The sequence below is a fragment of the Penicillium cinerascens genome, assembly GCF_028974065.1.
Source record: "Penicillium cinerascens strain IBT 15544 chromosome Unknown contig_1_segment0_segment0, whole genome shotgun sequence".
Lineage (NCBI taxonomy): Eukaryota > Fungi > Ascomycota > Eurotiomycetes > Eurotiales > Aspergillaceae > Penicillium > Penicillium cinerascens.
The window spans coordinates 1,224,619-1,241,804 of NW_026695287.1; the positions used below are offsets into that span (position 1 = coordinate 1,224,619).

The following is a 17,186-nucleotide window of genomic DNA, read 5'->3' on the forward strand; positions in this document are numbered from 1 at the left end:
GTGCCAGGAAGCAGATCAAATCAACTTGTGCATTTCAACGAAAGTATCAAGACTGGAGAGAGAAAAGAAGAGAAGGAAAGTCTCTAGCTGAAGTTTCTCTCCTGGAAAACCTCCTTCTTGCCCGATCGGGCAGCCTTGCCTCCTGCGTCCCTGCCTGATGTCTCAGGCCAACTAAGTTCAAATCGCATAAACATCTCAGATCGTCACATAAGTTCAAATTCTTCCTTACAAAGGATTGGGAGCAGAAGTGGCGTGATACCTATCGCAATTCCTTTTAACAGGCACTTATTCTATACCAAGAGCAGCTCTTAACGCTTAACGTAATTCACAAGCGAGCGGCCCACCCAAGCGAGCGGCCCACCCAGCCATTTTTTCGCGTCCACACGCGTCCTTCTATTTTCTACCAACCACCATGCCTCCAAAACGTGCTCAATCAAGCCGAAATTCTATCGAGCAAGAGGGCCGCCTCGAATTAGCTATACAGGCTATAAAAAACGAAGAAATCACCTCTATCCGCGAGGTAGCACGTCGTTTTAATGTGCCTCGTACTACCCTCCGCATGCGCATTACCGGCCGCCTATTTCGCCCTCAAACACGCGCCAACAACCATAAACTGACCCAAACTGAAGAGGAATCGCTTAAGAAGTGGATATTATCAATGGATACGCGTGGAGCAGCCCCTAGGCCAGCTATGGTGCGAGAAATGGCGAATCTTTTGCTTGCAAAGCGCGGTTCAACCCCAATCCAGACGGTCGGCGAAAACTGGGTCACAAACTATGTCAAAAGACAGCCAGAGCTAAAGACTCGTTTTTCACGTCGATACGACTCTCAGCGAGCAAAACAAGAGGATCCAAAGGTTATTCAAGAGTGGTTTGATCGCGTACAAACTACAATTCAGCAATATGGTATCCTACCGGAGGATATCTACAATTTTGACGAGACTGGCTTCGCGATGGGCCTTACAGCGACCGCAAAGGTTATTACCCGAGCAGAATACTACGGTCGGCGATCAGTTTTACAGCCAGGAAATCGCGAGTGGGTGACTACAATCGAGTCAATTAGCGCTTCTGGGTGGGCGCTTCCGCCCACGATTATCTTTAAGGCCAAACTACATAATCTAGCTTGGACTGAGAACCTTCCGAGAGATTGGCGCTTTGAAGTTAGTCAAAATGGATGGACGACAGACGAGATTGGCCTTCGATGGCTTCAAAAGCTATTCATACCATCAACGAATAGCCGTACGCATGGCCGATATCGATTATTAGTCCTTGATGGGCACGGTAGCCATCTTACGCCCTATTTCGACCAAATTTGCTCAGAAAACGAGATTATCCCTATTTGTATGCCAGCGCATAGCTCGCATCTTTTACAGCCACTTGATATCGGTTGTTTTGCGGTTTTAAAGCGCTTATATGGAACCTTGGTTGATCAAAAAATGCGGCTTGGCATTAACCATATTGACAAGTTTGATTTCCTCACTGCCTACCCAAATGCTCGCGATAGCGCTTTTCAAGCGCTTACAATAAAAAATAGCTTCGCAGCAGCGGGTTTAGTGCTATTCGATCCAGAACGAGTGCTTTCAAAGCTTAATATCCAGCTTCGGACGCCTACACCCTCAGGAAGCCGCCCAAGTAGCCGATCAAGTGTTTTTACCCCTAAAACACCAGCGACCGTCGCCGAATTGCTTAAACAAGGAGCGTCAATCCAGGCTTTCCTTAAACGACGCTCAAATAGCCCCCCATCGCCCTCGCAGACCGCGCTAAACCAGCTTATCAAGGGCTGCCAGCTCGCTATGCAGAATGGTATATTACTTGAGCAAGAAGTTAAGGAATTACGGGCTGCCAACGCAGCGCAGAAGCAAAAGCGCGCACGGGTTAATAGACGCATAGCCTACGAAGCTGGTATGTCAGTGCAGGAAGCTCAGGAGTATTTACAAACCCATGAGCCTATTATACAGCCTACTGCACCGTCTCCAGCAGCCCCTAGCCAGCCTATTCAGCAAGCGGTAGCACCAGCGCGACGACGTCAATACACCTGTTCTATATGCGGTGAGAAAGGGCATAAGTCCCCCACATGTCCAGCTAGGTAGAATAATTAATATAAAGGCGTTGTGGTTGAAAAAACTAGATGTAAAATGAAAGTAGGTGGTTAGGTGGGCCGCTCGCTTGTGTGGGCCGCTCGCTTGTGAATTACGTTAGCTAGTCCTTAGATGGATCTCGTTTAGTTATTCCGTTAAGCTCGAAGTTAGATAAGATATTAGATGAGAGCCAGATACAACCAGATATAGCTACTGATGAAATAACCCAATATCTTGATAGTGGTATGTTTTATACTGATTCTTTACTATATTATACTAACGTACTTACATAGCGAAAGTCACACTCTTCCGCGCTCACAGGACAAACATCGCGATAATCCCACCAGAACGCCTTAAATTAATTGAAATTACTAAAAGTCCTTTTCCTCAGACGTCTCTATTACAATCTGACAGGTGCACGCGTTATGTCCCGTCTCGCCGCAGTTGCCACAGCGCCGCGCGCGCGTTTCTTCCCTTGGTTTCCGACTACTACTTGCTTGTGTTTCCTACTTTAGCTGCTGCATAAGGTCCCTCTCATCCTGTAAATCTTGAGCTTCCTGTTGGCTAAGCGATCCTCCTTGCCGAAGGCGTGTTTTTTTAGCCCTCCGGCGTTTGCTTAGCTCTTCATTTGCTTGTCGGAGGATCTGAATCTCTGACTGCAATAACGCCAACTTGTGCATAATCTTCGACGTCCCTTTCGTAAACTGGTCGGCAGCTTCATAAATTGAAGCTGGGGAGCTATTATGATGACAGGCAATACGATTCTTGATGAAAGTAGTCTGCGAAGTGGCTTCGATTGGGTTGTTAGGCGTCTGAGAAACCCAAGGCTCGGCGGTCCCAGAGCGGGAATTTGTAGGTGTTGGCGTCTTCAACTTAAGATCTAGTGTAGAAACCACATTCTCAGGGTCAAATGGAACAAGTCCAGCACCTCGAAAACCTCCTTAGATGTTGCTTTCCGTCATTGCAGCAGAAAAGGCGTTGCGAAAGGCGGGGAAGAAGTCGTCCTTGGTAATGTGGGTGATGTGAGCCCGCATCATATCCTCGATGTGTCGGCCATATGCCTTCTTCAATGGGCCAAAGCACCCAATATTGAGTGGCTGAAGAATATGAGACGAATGAGGAGGCATACAAAGGGTGATAATGTTGCTTCTTTTGCAGTATTCCTCGAATTCTTCCGAATGGTGGCTCTCATGGCCGTCAAGGATCAAGAGGCGATAGCTACCCACAGTCCGGGGCCTAGTATGCTTCTCAAAATGACAAATCCAATCCACGCCTTTCTCATTTGTTGTCCAACCGTTGTCGGTAACAGCGATCACCCAGTCGGGTGGGAAACCGCTGTTTTGGTACCAAGACGAGAGGTGATTTTTGCCTGCAACAATGACAAATGGCGGCACTGTCCAGCCCTGTGAATTAACGCCCTGAATTACTGTGACCCATTCACGATTACCAGGCTGTAGCTTTTTTGCCTTTACACGTCCGTCTGAGCTTGTGACAACTGTTGCGGTAGAGATAACGCCCATCATAAACCCCGTCTCGTCAAAGTTGTAAATATCTGACTCCGCAATACCATACTTCGCGATTATATTGCGCACAAGCTCAAACCAGCCATTAATGATCACTGGATCTTCGCATTTGGCCCTCTGGTAGTCATATTTCCGCTGGAAGCGCGTTCGCAGCTCTGGGCGGCGATTAATGAAGCTGGAAGCCCAACGCGTCCCGACGTGTGGCGCGTCGCGGGTCGCGAGAAGTCGATTTGCCATATCTCCCACAATAGACACCCGGGGAGGAAATCCTTTGGCAGCTAAGTCGAGAATAAATTGAAGTTCATGTTGAGATAAGTGATAGTCTGATTGATTCTTATTGATTGACTTAAGGAGTTGTTCTTTACAGGGGCGGGATGCCTCATATATATCACTCCCCAATCCCTGCAGTAAGGTTCAGCCACCGTGATACTCAACAGTGATACTCAACAATTTCAGCGAATACGAATGCGAATAACGAATATTCGTAACGAATACGAATATATTCGTTATTCGTGCCGAATTGAACTTGTTGAGTATCACGGTGGCTGAACCTTACTGCAGGGATTGGGGAGTGATATATATGAGGCATCCCGCCCCTGTAAAGAACAACTCCTTAAGTCAATCAATAAGAATCAATCAGACTATCACTTATCTCAACAGGTTATGAGCCCGGGTGGCGCAACCTTTAGGCGCGCGGCTTGGGAACAGAAATTCAAACAGACAACCTTTTGACTGCCATCTACAGCTAAGCTTCCCCATTCAGTGAAAAACTTCACCAACTCAAGGATCTGACCACATTGATCCAGTAACTTGGGGAAAAACTGTCGAAATCGAGAAGTTCAAACGCTCTGGGTGAAATGAAGCGGATTGATTTTCCTTCGCAAAAGAATCAGGGCATCACACCATCACCATCGCTATCACACTATCACACTATCACTATCACGGATATCACATTCAACACCCCCAACGCAATTCTCATTAGAACAATATCAACCATAAGAGCAGACAAAACTAATGTCGCCCTCTGCAGAGAGCTCAAGAACTGCGTTCTCACGGTCACCGTCTCAACTTCCGAGGAGAGATGCTAAACGGCGAAACAGACACACCTGGACCGACGGGGAGCTGAACCTTCTTTCGCACCTTCGATACCTTCATCACTGGAGCTTCAAACAAATACAGAAGTCATATTTCCCTTCACTTTCACCAAGTGCACTCTTAGGAGCCTACTGGCGCCTATCCACTGAAGACCGCGTACGCCGAGCATCAAAGGTCGCTGGTCCAATTACCACCCCTTGCAATACTACAAGAGACGTCCGTAGCGCCCCCAACACTCAGCCTACGCATCCTAGCCTTGAGCAGGGACCAAATCGTCATCCTCCTTTGTCTCGCCCATTCCCCCGGTTGGGAAACAACGCTGAGACTTCGACCTTGTCCTCACCAAGTTCTGCAACTAGAGGCCAACCGGCAGTATCCAATAGCGGCATTACAAATCGCTACAACCTTCGGCCAAACAGACCTACAACCTTCGCACAAAGGAAACCGCAATATCTAGTTGACCGGCGCCGTTTCCCTCATTTCTCCAAGTCTTACAGGTACCACCTGAACCTGCACGGGCTGCCAGACAGAGACTACGCTCCCCCATCTCGCACACCTACGCCAGATTCATCGGACCGTAGTCCTTCCCCCGTCGCGAGCCTACCAAGTATCGCATCAAGCCTCGAACTCTTTGGCTTAGAAGCGCGATCTATCCACTCATCAGATCGTAATTCCTCGGTTACTTCTAGCCTCCCCAGTGACATATCCAGTCCAGAATTCTTCAGCTCAGAGGAGCGTCCGTCTGCACCATGACTGATATCACGAAATTTGAGCAGTTTGGACTAAATGCATTCTACAATGGCATTCCAATACTGGATAATGCCAGTGACTGGTTTAAGTGGAATCAGAAAGTCAATGAGTTCATTCGGATATCCGCCGTTGCCGACGATGGAACGACTCCACCGATAGAAGACGAAGAAGCACGGCAATGGACCCATCGCCAAAAGTTCTACTCTGCGATGATCACGGCAAAGCTGACACACAATGCGGCACAAAGGATCAACGCATTTGAGATCTCTCGAGTCCAGGCACTCTTAAAGGTAGTTAAAGACAACTTCAAACCAGAAGGCACTGGCACATACGTTAACCTCCAGCGACGGTACATGGCCCTCACAAGAGAGAAATGTGGAAGCGCCCAAGCCCTCGGAGCCGAGATCAGGAAGATCCATGCCGAGAAACTTCTCCTTGACCCTGACTGCGTGACCTCCGAGATTGAGCGAACATTCTTTTTCGTGCACGCATTAGGTGCCGAGTATGAAAGCTTCCGTGATCATATATTTCGGCAAATGGATCTTGTTAATGAAAGAGATGCCAATGGTAACATCACGAAAGCGGCGCCCACGTTCGACTACATCGAGAACGAGGCAATTGAGGAAGAACATAGGAAGGGGCAATTGAGCAAACAACCAACCGAAGCGCAAGCACTTCCTGCTCTTGCTGTAATCCGAGAGCCAGGCGACAAGAAAGTCATACCGTCACCTGACGGAACGACATGTCGAATCGAGATCGATAACGTCCCATACTGCTCCTTCTGCCAGAAACCTTATCACGTGGACTCTGAGTGCTTCAGCAAGAACCCCAGACCGAGGGATCAGAAGAAAGATGGAAAGAGCCAGAAGTCAAAGCGAGGTAATTCACATACAGGCGCACGCAAGCCGTTGAAGCGGCGGCCCTCCACGGATGACGACGATGATGACGGTGTTGGTGGCCCAAGGGATCCAAAGAAGCCCACCTTCATGGCGACAAAAGTCCCCGGAGAAGATGTCAATAAAGCATTCGGAAAGGATGTTGAAGGCAACTTTGCCTTGTTCGACCACATCCCCACAATGATGGCTACCAAAACCTTGTCGATCCGTGACGCGTGGATCGTCGACAGTGGATGTGCTCAGCATGTCTGCAACAACGCCTCGAGATTTGTACAGATGGACAAGTACCATGGACCACCGCTGAGAAGCGTCGATACCTCCACGACTCCCTCGGGGGTGGGAACAGTCAATGTTCTGTGCAATGTACGGGGAAGAAGGAAATGGCTTGTGCTTGATAATGTCCTCTACGTCCCATCCGCACACGCAAACCTCATATCAGTGCTCCAACTTCTCAACCGAGCAGCAAAAGTCGAATTCTCGAGTCAAGGTGCTAGTATTCGCAACAAGTCAAACGGAAAGAACCTATACACTGCCAGCCAGTATCACGGAGTCTACGCACTTGATCTATGGACGAATCTCACTTTTCCCTCTTACCATGTCAGTCCACAAATGGCTCTTTGGCATAACCGGCTGGCTCACCTGAGCGATGCGAACCTACAACGGCTTAAGAGACAGGCCCACGGCATCCGGGATACGGAACCACGTCAGCCATGCAATCCATGCCTCCAGGGACGAATGATTGAAAAGCCCCACAACCAGTCAGGACGGAGCAGAAGAGGGGAATATGCAATGGAACTCCTCCATATTGACGTTGCAGGGCCATTTGACGAGGGCCTTGATGGCAGTCGCTATTGGCTTACCATCGTCGACGACTTCACGGGGTGGATAGAGATTATCCCTATACCACGACGACAAGAATTTGTTGTGGAATCACTACGGTTCTTTCTTGATCATAACGAACGCCCTGAACGAAAATGTAGACGAATACGCCTCGACCGGATCCCTGAGCAAGTGGGAGAAGAGATGAAGTTCATACTGTTCTCGCGGGCAATCCATGCCGAGGTTACAGGCGTTGATCAGCACCAGCAGAATGGGGTTGCCGAGAGAGCCCATAAGACAATTTATGATCGGGTTGGGCCTACACTAGCACACGCGAGACTGGCATCAAAATTCTGGCCAGAAATTGCTCGAACCGCAGCCTTCCTCTCCAATCGGTCGCCGTCATCGAAGATCAACATGACTCCGTATCAAACTTGGTTCGGTGACAAGCCGGACCTATCACGACTCAGGGTGATCGGATCCAAAGGGGAATACTTGATCCCACCCAAGCAGAGGAAGAAGCTCACAGAGCCAAGAACCAGGCCATGCATTCTACTAGGCTATGAGGGAAATACCAACTACCGTATCCTGCTGGAAGATGGAAGAATCATTGGGACCCCAAATGCTGAATTTCACGAAGTCCTTACAGCTCCTTCCACACAGACTATAGAAGATGTGGGAGCCAGACGAGACGGCTCACCTGAGGCAACGGCTGCTGCCGCAGGGGGGAGTGAGACGGTGGGACTATTAAATCAACAGTCGGTAGGCATACGGCAAGCATCCGTGCCCGCCTCTGGGCGCCAGTTGTCGATGGCACCACCAGAGCGAGCCCTACCTAAGTCGAGGAACGATATCTCGCACACACTGCCTCGATCGAGTGACGATAACTCACGAGTGCTAACCCAGTCGAGTGACGATGACTCGCAGCCACCTGTTGCTGTAGAGGGAGACAGGACCTTGTCGCCCACACGGAGTGATGATACTTTTGGACCATTTGCAGATGATTTACAAGACATCATTCAAAGGAATGACTTACCACCCGGCGGCGACCAGCAACAAGACGACGCTCAACAAGGTCTAGTTTCAGGAGAATGGCAACGATATCCAGAACTCCAACTTGACCGCCCAGTTCATGAAGTGCGACAAGAAGTACTAGAACACCACCCTGAACTCCAAATTCGCGCTCCACAGGTCACACTAGACACTTTTAGTGACAGCGAAGAAGAGCTTGCGTTAATGAGTGTACCTGAAGAGAAGATCATCCCAACATTCTTAACGTTGGCTGCAGAGGAAACCGAACCCTTTGAGCCAAAGACTCTTCAACAAGCAAAGAACGACGCAAGCTGGCTCGAATGGGAAAGAGCAATGCTTGACGAAGTGAACTCGCTCAACCAAAACAAAACGTGGGAGCTTGTTGATCCTCCCAAAGATCGCCGGATTCTCAGCGGAAAATGGGTCTTCAAACTCAAACGAGGACCGCATGGCGAAGTCATCCGTCACAAAAGCCGATGGGTAGTGAGAGGCTTTACACAAGAAGAGGGTGTCGACTATGACGAAACTTTTGCCTCAGTTGTCAAGCCAATGAGCTACAAGGCTCTATTCGCAATCGCGGCAGCGCTGGATTTAGAGATCGAGCAAATGGATGTCAAAACGGCGTTTCTGTACGGTTACATAGACTACGAAATCTACGTCGAACAGCCTCACCACATGACCGACGGCACATCAAGGGTCTGCAAGCTTCGAAAGGCACTCTATGGCCTAAAACAAGCTCCTCGGATCTGGTATCAGACCCTCACAAATTTCCTACGGAATCTTGGCTTCGAGCCAATCAGCGCTGATCTTGGGATCTTCGTCCGGAGCAATATGTACATCGCAGTGTACGTCGATGACCTCTTGATCGTGGGACCAAGCATTGCGGAAATAAAGAAGATCAAACGGAGCCTCAGAAACCGTTTTCAAATGACCGATCTCGGATCGTGTAGCTACTATCTCGGGATGTCCGCCCAGCGAGACCGTCAAAACAGGACAATGTACCTGAGTCAAGAAGCGTATATTGATAAGATCGCTCGTGAGTTCGGAATCAACAACAGCACTCCCGTCAGCACACCGATAGAAACCTCGCCACTTCTTGAGAATAGCCCAGAATACAGATGTCCTCCGGATCAAAGGACCATCTACCAACGCCTTGTCGGATCTCTGATGTATATTATGCTTGGAACCAGGGGGGACATCGCGTATGCGGTCTCTGTGGCGAGCAGGCATCTCGCAAATCCTGGACCACAACACATGAAACTCGCTCGACGCCTCCTGCGATATCTCAACGGCACAAAAACCCTCAGGCTCACGTACAAGGGTCATCACCAGATGCTGAAAGGCTTCACAGACGCAGACTGGGGTGGATGCCGCGACACCAGACGGTCAACAGCTGGATATCTCTTCAATCTCGGAAGTGGAGCAATTAGTTGGCAATCGAAGCGTCAAAGTGTCGTTGCCCTTTCAACCTGTGAAGCTGAATTTCTAGGCCAGACGCAAGCAACCAAAGAAGCAATCTGGTTGAGAAGACTTCTCAATGAGTTGAACATGAGTCAAGGAAAAACCGCAACGATTATTTACGGTGACAACCAAGGAGCAATCGCCCTGTCCTCGAACCCGCAATACCATTCCCGCACGAAGCACATGGAAATCCAACGCAAGTGGCAAGGAGAGGTCCAAGACCTTGGAACAGTGGAGCTGAAATACATTCCGACTGCTGAGCAAATTGCCGATGGTTTCACGAAGCCTCTTGCGCGAGAACGTTTTGAATGGTTTCGCAGAGGGCTTGGCATTGAGTGACACCACCCGCCTGACAGATCTCGGCCAGAAACTAAGTCGCACGGGTACCCTTTCCTTCTTTTCCTTTGAAGGGGGTTTTCTTTGAAGGTTTTAACGGGGCCCTTCACAACGTGATGGATGGTCGCTGGCACTCTCGACTGTGGTTGCCATCGAGTGGGAGTGTTGAGTATCACGGTGGCTGAACCTTACTGCAGGGATTGGGGAGTGATATATATGAGGCATCCCGCCCCTGTAAAGAACAACTCCTTAAGTCAATCAATAAGAATCAATCAGACTATCACTTATCTCAACAGGGACCGTGTGTTGTCCGGAAATTACGTCATTGGGGACGGACGAAGAATAAGCCGGTCTCGTGAGATCCCAATCCACTCGGGTACTGTATCTTCAACTCAACAAACGAATCCAGCTACCCTCGACCGCCTCGTCGAATTTAACTGATTGAGTTCACTTTCCATGCTTTGACTGACAAGCTTCATAGTTTGCGTTCATGTATCCTCCTTTTGAGTCTTTCCTTCCTCCATGAACCCCCGAAACGTGGACGCGCCAGCGAACGAGTTGTTCGCCGCACCGCCTCGTAAACGTGTTCGCCGCTGGCACCACCGAGTTTTTACAGGCTGCTCAATCTGTCGCCACCGCCGTGTTCGCTGTGATGAGACTATGCCGATTTGCAATAATTGCACACGTCGAGGGCTCAAGTGTGATGCGACACAAGAACGAACCATCTTCTCGATTTACGGCTTACCACAGACTAAAGGCTCACACAAGTGGCCTTGGAAACGGGACAAAATCAGTATTTCTCCTTCATCAGGCAAATCAAATTCGGAGATGATCGTTATCGACAAGGCGGAACGGGACGATGCCTTGCTGGCTATGGTATCGCCATCAAGGATCACTCCTCCACCACCACCACCACCACAAGAACAAATATGTTTCAGCTCTCAGCAATCTTCGTGTCCCAGCAAAGTAATCATCCCGATTATGCACTGTACGGATGAGCAGTACATAACATATTTCATCGATGAAGTTTCGACCCTCCTTTTAAGAAATAAGGATTCCCGTTTCGCGAACCCTTACCGCAGTCACTTTCCCGACTTAGTAATCTCTTCTCCACTGGTTGCTGGCGCCATGAACGCCTTGGGAGCTTTACATTTGGCAAACACCGCGGCCGTTATGCAGCAAAACCATCATTTTCAGAGGGCTTTGAGCAAATACAGCGAGGTTGTGCGTATGTTACGGGCCCATTTTTCTTCACCTATGGCGCATCTCGGGATAAGCGAATTTGCGACCTGTCTATTGCTGTGTCTGTTCGAAGTGCGTTTTCGGATTTGAGAGATGCTTCGAACACAGCACTGACTGTGATGCAGATGATGGACTCGCAGCATCAGAACTGGGCTTTACATCTCAACGGTGCACACGAAATCTACAATCTTCTTTTCTCCCCACACACCGGCACTTTTGAACGTGAGGCTCAACGAGCTACCGAACTTAGACATCCCCTGCGACCATTTCTTGTGTCCTTATTCTCATATCTTGATGTTGCTGGTGCACGTACAAGACCCGGAGGTACCGTGGTGAATGGCACTTATTGGAAGGCTCTAAAAAGTGGATGGGAGTACAACCTCGGCACTCCGAGCTTGGTGGGTATCCGCGACGATCCGGCTTTGCGGGAGCTTCGTGCAGCCTGGTCGAATATGATGGAGGTTCAAGTTTCTATCAGCAGGTTCGCTGACGACAAAAGGTGGATGTCATCAGATGAACAAGACATGATTTTCAGGAAAATTTTAAATCGACTCATCATCTGGCGAGCCAGCGCCCCATTGATCCTGCAGATTCTTGGAGATATGAAACCAGACGACGAACATCTTGTCCAGTTCCCATTCTCCGGTATGTTGGAGTACGCTGGGCGCCTTGAAGCGTACGAAAAAGCGACAATTGTCCACCTGCACCAAGTAAATCGAGCTGGTCGGGTAAACTTCGGGTTTGGCCGGACTTGCTTAGATAAGACAATCACTCGTATCTTGTCATTAATTCGCTTCCTGTCAAAAGATACAGGCCAGTTAGATGTCTTACGGCCACTCTTCATTGCTGGCCAGGAAACCCGAAAAGAGGATGAACAGAAGTACGTTCGTGAAACAATGGAACATCTCAAACGGTTCGGCTTCAGGAATGTCGACAAAAGCCTTGAGCTGCTCGAGAACTTATGGCTTAAAAGACGCATGTATCCAGAACGCTGGACAGAAACGGTAGACGAGCTCTATTCGAATATTCTCTTGCCCTAGCACGCGGCGGTGTGGGTGCAGCTCATTGGTAGCCTTCACTCGCCACCGGGGCTCCCGTGTTCTAAGACTACCAAAACTTTCTGTCCCGTCAGAGGCAAACTTATATTTGCTTGTAGGTTAACGCTGCATAGACTGTTTCATACTTAGCATGGCAGTATTCTTGATATCGCAAATCTGAAATTGTGCTTCATGTCTATACGACAATCGTGCCCAATTCGCCGACCTTGTGCCGAGGAAATTAATTCGAGGAAATTAATTACCAGAACCTTTGTGATTTTCTTGATGTGACTTTTGTGAAAACCCCAGAGGGCCTTACTATTGACACAACTGGGTTCACCAACAAAAAGATATATTGCGAGGTCTTATTCTGGTTTTCATGAATACCTCGGAAGTTCTTGATAATGCTTATGACTCAAGTGGTAGATCAGGAAAGACCGCCAAAAATTTGGGAGACCGCATATTGATCCTATTTTGAATGGCCAAATATTGAGTCTTTTCGATTTTTTAAAGACTAAAGATCAACCCCGGCATTGGCTATCCGACCAATAAAATGATGATCTGGCTTGGTGATGAATCATCCTGCTGCAGGACAGGGGCAGGTCAAAGATCGGGAACCAAGACAGTAATCACTGTGCTTTTTGATTTGTGAGCGGTCTAGTGTCGGAGGTATCGTATCATACTAGGGTACTGTATCATACCAGCACAAGTCAGTATGAGCTATGTAGCCAAATACCAGAACGAAGTTGTCAACTCACTACAGAATTTCATGAGAATAGATCCTAGCTAAGGCAAATTGTTCTTTTCCAGCACTTGTTCCATATCTGGTGGAATGAAAGCTGCTTTAGACCTCGAAAGGATCCGTTCTGATCTGTATCCGGATCCGCCCCGATCCGCCTTTGGGGCGGATCCGGATCTAATTCTTCGATCCGCGGGGCGGTTCTATAAATCTTTGATCCGCGCTGTACGGGGCGGATTGATCCGCCGGGTTAACAAATAGGACAAACATAGGAAGTCCTGTGATATGCATAATTCATGTACATTTCGGCTGTACTTTAAGTATTTAGCTTACAGGTTAGCAAAAAGAGTATTTAGATCGGGTTAAAAGTATACTAGGTCTCTCTAATTCCATTAAATCTAAGGTTTTATATACTCCCATTCACCATCATCCCACTTTGAACGCTTTGTCACTCGCCCTGATGTGCGCCTCTGAGTACCACCTTCATCCTGCAGATTTGAATTATCAGGTAGCGGGATTTGATCCTCCTCGTCCTCGTCTCCAAGCTCAATCAGAGTTGTATTATCTCTGAGAGGTCTCTTGCCAAGCGCAACCCTACTCGGGGGCTGCGATGGTTGCGTCTTAGCTGAGGGATCTTCTTCAGTATCACTGATTAGATCAAACATATCATCATCCAGTCTCTCAGTCTTCTTTTTCTCCTTCACTACTTGCATCTCCTGTGCTGTAAGATACTCCTCTATGAAAGTATGCTGCTCACTTTCGATGTCGAACCTCAATGTACATAAGTACATCATAAGATCTTGGATAGTTGTCGATTTGAGAGACCCTCGGCGATAATGACAGATATCACGAGCCGTGTTAAATAGTCGTTCAACACCGGAACCAGTCGCAGGAACAGAAAGGACATCCCGTGCAAGGCTAGCAAGGGCTGGGAACTCACATTGATTACTCTTCCAAAAAACACATGGATTAATCTTGCGAGTACCTAGTAAAGGATTAGTAAGTGATTATAAAAGATACTAAATAGTGAGTTACTCACCACTTCCAAGATATTGTGTAAGCTCATCATCTTGGTTAATCTCAGATCCCTGGACTTTCTGTCTGTCACCCATCTGATCAACTATGGAGAACTGCTCCGCAGAAGACACCCCATGTGATGTTGGTTGTGTTTCTAAGTGACGTTGCTTATATGGCTCAAGGTATTTCTCAAGACTCTCACGGTATTCTTTGCGATAAGGGCCCCTCCAGTCCTTCCCAGAGAAGAAATCAAGCTTGTTCTGGGGTGCCATAATAGTAGCGATTGCATAGAGATCACCATAGGCCTGATCGGTCTCAGCATAATAGTGTCTTAGTTTCTGTGTTGCATACTCGAGAGCAGTTTGCATTGTCATCTGCCACCTTGCTTTCTTTCGTCTAAGCTGGGTTGTAGACTTCTCGAGATGGTCAAATAGTTGATTGTAGATACTAAAGACTATGTGGATAGTGACATCCTTAGTCTTTGAGAGAACACTAGTGAAGTTGAAGAAGGGCTGTGTGATAGAAAGAAGATAGTCAATCTGCTTCCATTCGTTGTGAGTAAGCACAAGGTCAGAGAGACCACACTCAGTGCAATACTTGTCGCAGATAGTCTGTAGTTTTTTGGCACGCTGAAGCATCAAAAATGTGGAATTCCAGCGGGTTTTGACGTCCTGCATCAGAACAAGCCTTGGTTCTTTGGGCTGGAGCTCGAGGAATTGCTCTCTGCGCTGAGGGCTTCTATTAACCCAGACTGCTAGTCGCCGAACCTAGGTTGATATTAGTACTTAACAAGATAAAATGAGGGGCTTTCTTACCTTATTAAGAGTAAGCACGATATCTTTATTCTCCCTCTGGGCTTCACTCCGGGCCTCAGTTTCCGTCCATTCTATTTCCTCTCGGTCATTCTTTGGGATTGCTTCCATCTTGCCAAGAAGCTCGTTTAAACTGAGTTGGATAACATGGGCCATACAGGGTATTCGAACAATAGGGGTGCCATCTGGTAACGCGAGTGTATCAAGAGCTTCATTGATACTGTCGTGGAGCGTAGTGTTATTTGATGCGTTATCAGTGGTCATTGTCAAAACCCGATCTTCGATCTGATGTTTTCTAAGAAGATCCAAGAGAACAACACTAAGGTCGGAACCTTTATGGCTGCCATGAAGTGGCTCAAATCCAAGCAAGATCTCACGGTAGTGCCAGTCTATATCAATAAAATACCCAGTAATAGCCATAAAGGCCTGGCGGAAGGGCGAGGTCCAGCAGTCTAATGCAATAGAAAGCTTTGCACCTGATGGAAGCATCTGTAGAAGGCTCTTTTGGCGTTCTATCACTTTCGCCTGAACCTTCTGCCGTACTAGATATGCAGATAAAATCCGAGGCGGAGATGGAGCGAGACTAGCCAGTTGAACTAGTTTATGAAACCGAGGATGTTCAACAAACTGAAATGGGAGTCGTAACTCAGTGATTAGAGAAATCACACTCTCATCGAATTCCTTGAGTGTAAAGCTCTCCGGTTGACGGCTATGGGATCCCTAAGATAAATTAATTTTATTGGGGAATCAAAGGAGTAATATACACATCTAACATACCCCTGATTGAAGAAGCTTTCGAATATCCTGTGAGGGTTTCGATCTCCGGCAGTTGACACCCTCTCTGACATGTTTATTCAGGGAGGACGTTCCGCGATTTCCGACCGCTGGGTGGATAATAACCTGGCCGCATACTTTACACATGACCTTAGGAGACCCATCTTGGATAGTAGCAACCTGATGGAAGTGGTTCCAACAGTCCGCTTGGCGTCGTTTCTCAAAAACATTCCTTTTCATCTGACTTCCAAACTCCGTCATCAACCACCACCCACAAAATTCATCATTCATCTCCTCAGTCCAGAGTATAAAGGGCTTCTGCTTTGCGGTAGGCCCAACACGTTCTAGGGTCTGTGGAATAGGGGGTGATATTAATGGTCGAGCGAATCCGCCGTCGGGTGTAGGGTTAGGTGTCTGCTGAAATAGGGAGTCAGGGGTAAAAGACGTTGTACCGTCGGAAGGAAGATATGAAAGGTTATCTAGAGAATTATCCTCAAAGATAGATGAAGGGTAGGTGTCTGAGAATTGAGAGGCTTGACTTTGCGACATAGTGAATAAGTAAGCCTTACTACCAGCTTTCAAAAGAAGTGAGACTTACAGGGAGTAAAGAAGAGAGAAAGTAGGAAAATTAAAAGGACGCGACTAGGAGCGCAAGCTGAACGGAGTTGTAGATACATCTATCATAATCTGGACTAGGGGGACCTATCTCTACTATATGATTGGCTTTAAGCCCCAAAAGGACCCACAGAAGAACGGATCTCAACGGATTGATCCTGATCCGCCCCTAGGGAAATCCTGACTGATCCGCCCCGCCCCGCCCCCTGAATCCTTTTAGCAGGCTTGAATTTGCCTAAGTCTACCATCCAAAGTATGCTCTGTAGGCTTTATAGATGGGGTTTTCGGCAGGAACCACTTTTTGAGAACAAAGAAAGAAAGAAAAACCTTAATTCATGAACTGATTAATTAAAAAGACTTAACTATTCCAGAAGGCTGCCTTTCGAAATGGTTCAAAGAGAAGTTATGAAAGATAGTGGTGTGGTACTCAGGAGAGAATATATATTTCCCACTCTATTACGACACCTCAGCCTTACCTTAATAAATTACTAACAACCAAGTTCTGAAATGATATTAAGACTAGTATTATTTACATTCGATAAGGTAACATAATTTATACAGAGGTTCAAAACACAAAATTTCAATCAAAAACTTGCTGCATCTTAAGAATAGTGAATGCACTGACCAAAACAGGTGTATATAACAGTATTTTATTTCGATGAATCATCAATTTATCCAGCCAAAAAAGGGGGTCTTGGCAAATTTTATGTAAATTAGGATCTAAACGGATTGATCCTAATCCGCCCTGCCTAGAACCGCGGTGCGGATCCGGATCGAGTTCTTCGATCCGGAAATCCGGCGGATCAGGATCAGGATCCAAAAGTTGGATCCGGATCCGCCCCATTTCGAGGTCTAAGCTGCTTTAGCTGCTTTAAAAGCATCTGGTCGTAATACTTTGCGCAAGCATTGGTATATGGTTGCTTCCAGTCCCACTGGTGAGGGCTGAATCGAAGGGGCAAGA

The 17,186-nt window shown here is 47.6% G+C and overlaps 3 protein-coding genes across 3 annotated transcripts; 2 read left to right on the top strand and 1 right to left on the bottom strand.

Annotated features, from left to right (window-relative positions):
- Positions 1-5,444: 5,444 nt before the first annotated feature.
- N7498_002007 (uncharacterized protein) lies at positions 5,445-9,992 on the top strand (the record flags this gene model as incomplete). The annotated part of the gene is made up of 1 exon (XM_058449069.1): positions 5,445-9,992. One exon carries the CDS (start codon positions 5,445-5,447, stop codon positions 9,990-9,992), a length of 4,548 nt encoding a protein of 1,515 aa, XP_058311413.1.
- An 825-nt stretch (positions 9,993-10,817) lies between these two features.
- N7498_002008 (uncharacterized protein) lies at positions 10,818-12,271 on the top strand (the record flags this gene model as incomplete). Its single annotated transcript, XM_058449070.1, has 2 exons — positions 10,818-11,303; positions 11,357-12,271. The coding sequence occupies 2 exons, from the start codon at positions 10,818-10,820 to the stop codon at positions 12,269-12,271; spliced, it is 1,401 nt and encodes a 466-aa protein (XP_058311414.1).
- A 1,134-nt stretch (positions 12,272-13,405) lies between these two features.
- Positions 13,406-16,159, bottom strand: N7498_002009 (uncharacterized protein; the record flags this gene model as incomplete). Its single annotated transcript, XM_058449071.1, has 4 exons — positions 13,406-13,992; positions 14,047-14,791; positions 14,840-15,556; positions 15,614-16,159. 4 exons carry the CDS (start codon positions 16,157-16,159, stop codon positions 13,406-13,408), a joined length of 2,595 nt encoding a protein of 864 aa, XP_058311415.1.
- Positions 16,160-17,186: the final 1,027 nt, after the last annotated feature.